Below are 8,933 nucleotides of genomic sequence, written 5' to 3'. Positions count from 1 at the left end.
CACCTCCCTCCTGTACCACAAAATACCTCTTTTGTGTGTCAAAGGTTTTATTTTGCTTGCATTCTCCTCCAAAATGTGATTATTCTTGTATCTGTTTCACAGATAAGGACCCAGAAACTGACAGCGCACCTTTACCAATGTCTGTTCCCCATGCGAGTAGTGATGGCCTGTTGAAGCCTCAACAAGGAAACTTTCACCTTCCATGTTCCACATTGGCTTCTAGCCATACCAGTACACCTCTGGAGCACACTTGGGCCCTGGATGCACTTAGAAACTGTAAGAAACTAGCACCTTTTTCATTGCACAGAAATAAACACTTGCTCAAGGAATGACAATACAAATTGGGCTTTATCTTTGTCTAGTTAACGTGTACTAGTAATGTAATGCTATCCTAGGTTTCATTTTGATTGCAGTTTTGGTTGGAGTTAGACTTGATGTGGAACAATGTACCATCCCCAATTTTGATTTTTAGTTTACCATTATTCTTTCCTTATTTTTTAGTGGAATTACTTAAACAGTTACTGTTGCAACAAGTTAAGCTTCTTCAGAAAGAGGAATCTGAAAACTTCCAGCGTTTCTGCAGTCGAAGTTCCCAGGAGCATACTGCAGACGGTGACCGTCAGCCGAGGTCTGTGGGCCTTAACCACCAGAGAAAGAAAAGTAGAGAGAGCTTCTCTAATAGACAATCCTCCCTAAAACAGAAATCTGAAAACAGATTCTTTGATCATGGTAGGCTAGGCTCAGAGATGACTGATGATTCTTTGGAAGACAGCGTAGAACAGTTCTTTGACGCTCAGGAACTTCACGGCGAGGAACATTCTAAAGAATTCAGTAAAGAGAAAGGCTTGGACGAGATGCAATATCGGATATCAGGTGACAGTCCTGCTTATATTGGGGGAAAATGGGCATTACTGTTTGGTGTGGATATGACCTCTTACTTTATGTTCTTAATGTAGGGAAGTACTTGATTCTGGATGGCTATGACAGCATACAGGAAAGTTCCACTGATGAAGATTACATGTGTCCTTTGACTTCTACCGAGTGCACATTTTCTGACCAGCAGGCGAACAGCAGCTCCTCCCCAGTGGTGGAAAGGCTACGTGCACCCGTCACTGGGCTTGTTGAGCCTAGCCCACCTTCTGAGACGTTCAAACAGATGTTACATTATATTACAAAAATTGAGACTGACTTGCATCAGCTCAAGGTGAGCACTGAAACTTAATTATAGCATATTGGGGGTGAACAGAATTGAGGCGACTCACAGCTTGCACTGTACTAGTACTTGAGATTGATTCTTAAACAATACAGGGCACAAATCACAACTTTCTTCCCCTTTTATTGTAAGACTGCCACCCCTCTAAAATAAATGTTCATAGTGCGTTTCTAAGCTTTTGGAAACTAACTGACTTTAAAGTCTTGTTGTGAACTTTAAGGATAAATTACTTTACATTAAAAATTGCATTTCTCTTTATTGTTTATGCAAGTGTTACGGCCCTTACATTAAGTAATATCAAACACTATACAGTATATCACATTATGATTACATCTATACCTCTTAAAGATCATTTTTCCTCGGAATTCATGATTTAGGTAACAATTTTCTTTTTTTAAGCGTGATATGAGACCATAAAGTAAGGCAGCACTAGTCTTCCCCTCTCTCTTTCATCAAGTACCCCTATTACTACCAGGTTAGGGAAATTAAACCATTCACCCTTTTCTCAAGTTTAGTAACCAGATCCCTATAGAGAATTTTTAAAGTGCGCAAAATTTCCACATTAGATGGTTGTGCCCATAGAAGATTTCTCCTTATCTTTGTTCTGAGCTTAACTGAAATATTTTGGATTCACCATGACCACCACCCCCACTCGTTCAAAAAAAGAAAAAAGTTCTCTCTTGAAGGTAGTCCTAAGACCCATATTTAGGTCTGCTAGGAAATGTACCCGAGGATGTATACAAGTCAGTGAATGCTAAGTTAGGGTAGCTTTAAAGGCTGTATTAAAAGTTATATTTCTTCACTTCCATTTTGTTTGGGACATTTCACCTTGGATACAGTTTCCTTAGTTTTGCATTCATTGATTCCAGCAGAGGTTTTTTGATTCCTTCTTATAAGGTTAGACAGTGGTTAGGTCACAATAAAAGTAATCAATAGTATTGAAGATGTTTGCTGCTGGATGACAAACATGGCCAAATTTACAGACTTGCATGTGCGGAAGCAGAGGATTTCATTTAAATAATAGTGTAGTATATAAGTGGCAATTATTTATTTATTTTTTTGTATAGAAATTATATTTTGGCGAATAAACAATGTATGGGAATTTGTTCTAATGTGGTTTTAGCACATACATTTATAAAGCATTAAATCTGACATTCACAAAAACATTCCCTAGTGGAGAATGAATCTCTGACATTAAAATACAAGCACCTTGGAAGATTCTCCTCCAGAGAATGTATAAGTGAATGTTAGATTCGCTGCTTAATAAATAGACCCCCTAATGGTATTCAGAATGTGCAGCTGCGTGATTTTGAATGTCTTAACCACCTTTTTTTTTTTTTCTCAGTACTGTTGTTTTTACATTTCCTTATCTCATTCCTTACACGTCTGCTTTCTGCTCCTATGAAGGTTTCGGGACAACATATTTATAGGCTTTTGGCCAAAGTACAGAATTTATTGAAGTGCTAGGATCTTTTATTTCTAAACCTGATCTATTTACATTGTTCTGTGTTATCTGTTCCAGGGACTTGAAAATTATTATCATGCACTCCGAAACAAACTGGCTGCATCGGGCCTTCTGGAGGAAGATCCAGGTATGATATGATAGTAGTGAACAGCACCTTTGTTTTTTTTCTTCTTTATCAGGGGCAAACTGTATTTTTCATAAAACTTTCATAACATTGGAGGATCAAAAACATTTTTGTGTCAGCTTATTAATGAAAAAAAGTTTGAACTCTGTATTCATTAATGCTGCATCCTAAAATGGTATGGTTTGTTTTTTTGTTTGTATACAAATAAATAGATAAATACATTAGAGGCAAAGAAACAAACTAGGGGTCATTTCCTATTCCAGCAATATGAGGTTTTAGTTGAAAGAAGCTTTTACTTCAGTGAGTGCAGTTGTGGATTGACAGTTGCACAGTGATCAATGCAGAATGTTAATGTGCTTTATGTGAATAGATAGGAAATCTGCAGCAAAGCAATGTACTTATTTGAATATAGTGTTGGTGGTGTGTGCTTTGCGCAAAAGTGTGTACATTAGTTGTTAATGTTGCACTCCAGTTTTGACCCTATATAACTCTTACTTGCGTATCCATTCCTTTAGCAGGCACGTAGGCTGCAATAGTGATTTTTTTTTATGAATGTTGAGTGGATAAGTGGAATAAATAAAAATGATGGCATGTACAGAGAACAAAAATTCATCCAGAACTGTAACTAAGAAAGTAGAGATGAGCCCTGATCTTTTCTGTTTTAATATTTTTATGTTATGCTTTTTAGTATCTGTCAAATATTTACATTCATTCTAAGACAAAGTATTCTAATTTCCTCCAGAGGAATCTTTCTCTCTTTATCTTTTCTCTTCGGCCTTTCAAAGGATTCATGTCCCACTATATGCTTCACCATTACCTTACCCTGTCAGTTGTTTGTTTCAATATTTTTATTATCATGTTTTTTTTAAAGTTCTAACATATTAAACAGTGCACAAAATAAAAAAGGGGCTGCAGATGAGAAGCCTGCATACATAATGAATGCTAACTAGACATGGGAAGCACCTGTCAAATGGAACTTACAATTTAATATGTTTCCACTAATGGGATAACTATAAAACAAATGTATTTCAGTAACTGTATGCAGTTCATACTTGTAGTGATTTTTTTCTTTTTATTAACTATTTTTTTTTTTAATATAGCTACTCTTCAAATATTTATGGGAAAAACTGTTTTAGCTTGTTAGGAAATGTTAGCTGGAGGTAGGTTTATATTATTTGATGCTTTTTTATACAGCTACCTCTCCAGACTGCCCTATCCTACAGACTGACAACAGTGCTACAGGATTTCACTGCAGAACAAATAACTTATTACACTGCTAAAGGAAGCTGAATCTAAAGGTGGGGGGAATAGAATGTCTGTCCAAAAAAATAAAACTGGAACACTTGGTATCAGTAACACTATGCACTTTTGTAGGATTTGTTTTGCCATTTTGTTACACTCAAAAAAACAATTTCTGCTGTATGCCTGGGAAAGAAACGGGTTTACCTAACTTCTGCCTGCTCCATTTGCATCTACTTGCCTTCTACTTGCTTCCTACTTGCTTCTAATGATTATCCACCCATATGAATGCGCTGATGCCTGATCAGCCCATTATCCAGCACCTGCTATATTGTTTAATAAGTCCTGAGACATATAAAACAACCTTTCTATTTAGGTCATCTAAACTCTATTCAATATTCTCATAGTGTTAAAGCTTTTCCTATCGGGGCTAGGCTTGGATGCCAGTGTAGTAGATGGGTCCTGGGAGGGTAGTTAAGTTACGTATATGGCAGTGTCTACCTAAAATAAATGAGAAAGAAGACATTTGCCTATTCCCACATAACTTAATCTTATATTGGGACCTGTTGCAGTACAATAGCCAAACTTAAAGCAGTTTCTTTAAATCTCCCGAATGACAAGAAGTAAGTTTGAGGAGGAGAGACAACACAATTATTGATCAGTAATGCTTAAAACTTGGAACGGCGCTTGCTTTTATTCATCCTAAGCAGGCAAAGAATTCAGGATAAAATTGATTTATTAAACATGCAAATCAATGCACAAGAAAAAGCAGTTAATCTGCAGTGGGCAACTAATTGGTACAGAATGGAGTATGGTATATAACTGACTTCCAGAGAATACAAGCTATGGCATATAACTGAATACCAGTACATACTATAATACAATATTGACTACCAGTGACATGCAATGGCAGATAGAACATATAACTTATTGCCCATGACAGAGAATGTGACATGTGACCTACACCTGGCTACCTGATAGAGGTTTAATTCTGAACAGAGATAGAAGTTCTTCAATTCCTTTTTCAACTAAACAGATATGCAAAAAATTCTTTAGAATTCCTGCTGGTCAGTTGTTTAATAAAAATAATATAAATTTATTATGAAGCATTTTGGAGAGTTATTAGGGATGCACTGACCACATCTGTCTGTGGGAGGAAAATTTCCCTTTTAGTTGTAGGATACATTTAGATTTACAAAGGGGGTGACTCATACAAAAATCTGAATATACTGGGTAAGTACCTGCAGCTGCAAGAGCATCTTCAATAACTTTTTCTTCTCAATGCTGTTTCTCCATCCACATTAAGCACTGTGTAATATGTTGGCGCTATATAAATACAGTAGAACCCCGGTTATCCAGAACTCAGATAACCAGAAAACTCAGAGATCTGAGTCCAGGATAACCGGGGTTCTAGGGCAATCAAGAAAGCGGAGCAATTGGCAAAATTCCCTCTGCTTGCTCCGCTCTGTGATTGTTTGAGGAAAGGAAAACCCTGATGACGGCTCAAGTGTCATCAAAGTTTCCCTTTTTCACAGCTTTTCAGCACTAAAGGTGAATGGGGCAAGTCTCCCCATTTGAGTCTAGTGCTGAATGGGTAAAAAAAGGAAACCTCAGTTATCCGGAAACTACACTTATCTGGAATCAGTCATTCCCTGTTCGTGCCGGATAACTGAGGTTCTACTGTACTGTGTAATAATGCACCCGGAAGTGTTAGTGATAGTTCCGAAGGGTCACTGGAAAAGTTGAAAATAGATCTAGTTCCTTTCTCACAAGGATAACACACTAGCATATGGATCCTAAATATGAAAAAAAAATGTAGTGTTGTTTTTTCTTTTCAGTTCATACTAATGCAGATGGTAAAATATCAGTCACATGACTAAATATAAATACCCTTATTCGTGTGTTAAAGCTTTGTTAATTGAGACTTCTGTCATTTTTCCCTAAATGAAAAGAGTGACGGTGTCTTGTTAAGGTGAAAATCACAGCAGACCTTTTCATGTCTTGTGATTCTAGCGACACGTCTCATATAATTAGAGCATTTCAAATTTTAGATTTACGTAATGCAACAATTTTCAGCTCAGTAAGGAATGCGCATTCCGTGAATTTTAATTAGTATAAGAAAAAAAATGACTAGCTTGATGATCTATCATATGACTTTGTTCCCTAGGTGCTTTGTGCAAGGTCTTATCTGAGTGAGGGATAGTTTTTTTGCAATATGATTGCAAAGTTATCTGGAAACTAGGTCTGTAAGTGTAACTGCTACTTCACTTACAGAATTCTGATAATGGGTGATTTTCATTAGACAACAGCTAATGCAAACTAACGAAGAGGACAGCAGCAAAGAGGTAGAGTATAATCCTTCTCGTGAACTTTCCCATTTTTGTCACATTATTTAACAAGGTCTCAGCACACAATACTTAAAGTCTGAAACTCTCCCGGATGCTAAGCCTTGTCACTAAATCCGTATAATGAGATGTTGGTTATTATTAACACAAACTAAGCACATATATTTTGATACATTTTTAAGTATTGGAATAGAAGATATCTTACTTAATGTATGATTATTTTTTTTTACTTCTCTTCACAGAAATGACAATGCTCCCTACAGACAAAGGTTGAACCTGAAGTCACTTGAGCTCTGGTCCATGAGATTCCAGCTGAATGGAGGGATCTGCCCGCAGCCCACTAACCATCTCACAAATACTTATACCTTGGGCACACCCTGCAAATAAAGCCAGCCAGGCCTCCCCATCTCATGAATATCATACATGCTAAACATACACATGTAGGTACAGGGTACACATTATTTGGCCTATAAAACACAGCAGGAAAAAGGAATGTGATATCTTTATGTAAGCAAATTTGGATTACTTGCTGAGAGCGTTATTAACTACAAAGACAGAAGTGAGATTAAAGCATCCTCTTCTCAAGCTATTTCTGCCAAATTTGTAGGTAGGATGTGAAGAATGAAAATTGCAGGTTATTTATGAACCTGAAAAATGGCCAATCATCTACGTGAGGAAATAGGCCATAAATAAATGATAGTTATGCACCATATGGTATTTGGATTCTTGTTCTCCAAAAACATTAATGCAGGTTGCCAAAAACACTACTGAGCTAGCAATGCACACTTGAGGCAGACACCAGTAAAACAAATAATATTTAGGGCCAGTAATAATGTTACCTGTGTGTCTGTCTCTGTATTTGCACTGACAGTGCTGAGATCTTTATATGTACACAAGCTCCTTTCTCCCCTCTTTTCCTATTTCCTTGCATGTAAGGACCAGAGCTTCAGAACCTCAGCTTGCTGTGTTTTCCAGCTGTACTGCCACCTTACTGAGACTGCCAGACTGTTCCTCTGAAAGCTCTCCTTAAACTTCCTGCATGACCAAAGTGTTGGAGATTGGGAAGCTTGCATCTCCTCGCTAATGGAGGGTGCTCTGTGCTGGTCTTCACTACTAATCAGTATTCTGTGCCAATTACTGACGGATTTTTTGCTGCTCTTAACAAGACTTCCTTTCATAGATCACCGACCAACCATACAGTATACCATGTGTGGACTGTGTTCTATGTAGACAATCGTTAAACTCTGGTGCCAGCATGAACATGCATTATGTTCAGACAGTTAATGCGAGCCTGCAGTCACTTCGCTGTTTTGCATTTGAGTCCATTCATATCACCAGCGCAAATGAACAAAGCTTCATACATATATGAATGAATATATGAAATATATATATATATATATATATATATATATATATATATATATAATTTGTGTATTTTTATTTCTGGGCAGGAAGAGCTTTGCCCCTTCATTACCAGCCAGTTGTATAGCAATGGTCATGCTTTTGTCCACATACCATTGCCTTTTTATGCTAACTGTAGAGTTCTCTGTTCTTCCCTCATTGACATTGCTGGATCAGGAAGCAGTCTAGGGATGCGCCTTTGCACTTTTAGGACAGGTTAATCACAGCTCATTTTAGGCTGTGTTCCCATTAAAGGGAGTTTTCTGCATCCTTTTCTGTATGTATTTGTATTTAAAAAGAAAAAAAAAGAAAATTCTTCCAAATATATTCCTATTGTACAAGAGTAATGTGCTCTTAACATTGGTTTAAGACAAGATTTGGGAGTATTTTTTTCAAGTAAGGCCATATTAACATTCATACTCTGTGTTTTTAATGATTGTGGATGGGTGTGTAAACTATATAATTATCCAAATGTATGTCTATGACTTAGTTATTTTATGAATTATAGCTCCTAAAGTTTTATGATTCTGGATTGGAATATTTTTTTGGACATCTCACATTGAGCATGTGGGATGGGAGTATGGGACGTATGGTAATATCCTGATATTAAACATGCTTACAGAATCATGACTACAGCTTTTTAATGGCTCTTTTATTTTTATGTATGTATCTGGCAATGAGGTCTGCACCTTGGGAAGGAAATGTTTAAATTAGATCGTTTTGTATTACTGAATATACCGTTTATATAAATTACATGCAATTCTATACAAAGGCATATATTAAAAACAACACACACATAAACATATATATTCATTTAAATAGGTGTTTAACGTTGGAAACAAGGCAGCAAAAAATTATTTTTAAGAGGAATATAAAAAAATGTATTGGTTGTTATATGTGCCACGCAAAATGAATTACTGAAAGTGCAAGATGTCTAATAAAGGGAATCTTCAATATTTTTTAAAGTATTTGAAATGAGCCTAGTGAAGTAAATCTTTACAGCCAATGATAAAAGCCACATTTTTATGTATAGTTTGCAATTAATAATGAACATGGAGGCAGCTACATATGCTCATTTTATAAACGGGTATTGCGTCCTACTGATTCTTTCATTTCACTGATAAGTATAGCCTGATTAAAATTAAC

The 8,933-nt window shown here is 36.5% G+C and overlaps 1 protein-coding gene across 4 annotated transcripts in view; it reads left to right on the top strand.

Moving 5' to 3' along the window:
* Positions 1-8,411, top strand: part of ARHGEF12 (Rho guanine nucleotide exchange factor 12) — an 89,735-nt gene extending 81,324 nt beyond the window's left edge. For 2 of the 4 annotated variants that reach the window (XM_072427143.1, XM_072427139.1), the window contains 6 exons: positions 103-276; positions 502-873; positions 957-1,204; positions 2,736-2,805; positions 3,997-4,100; positions 6,629-8,411. In XM_072427143.1, coding sequence (XP_072283244.1) covers positions 103-276; positions 502-873; positions 957-1,204; positions 2,736-2,805; positions 3,997-4,082 — 950 coding nt within the window. In that variant the 3' untranslated portion in view covers positions 4,083-4,100; positions 6,629-8,411. Of the gene's footprint in view, positions 1-102; positions 277-501; positions 874-956; positions 1,205-2,735; positions 2,806-3,902; positions 3,973-3,996; positions 4,101-6,628 lie in introns of those variants that run through there. The other 2 variants (XM_072427141.1, XM_072427140.1) reach the window with 2 other exon arrangements.
* The last annotated feature ends 522 nt before the right edge of the window (positions 8,412-8,933 follow it).

Source organism: Pyxicephalus adspersus, chromosome 11 (assembly GCF_032062135.1).
Source record: "Pyxicephalus adspersus chromosome 11, UCB_Pads_2.0, whole genome shotgun sequence".
Lineage (NCBI taxonomy): Eukaryota > Metazoa > Chordata > Amphibia > Anura > Pyxicephalidae > Pyxicephalus > Pyxicephalus adspersus.
The sequence above is the reverse complement of the archived record's forward strand: the minus strand, read 5'-3'. Positions and strand labels throughout refer to the sequence as shown.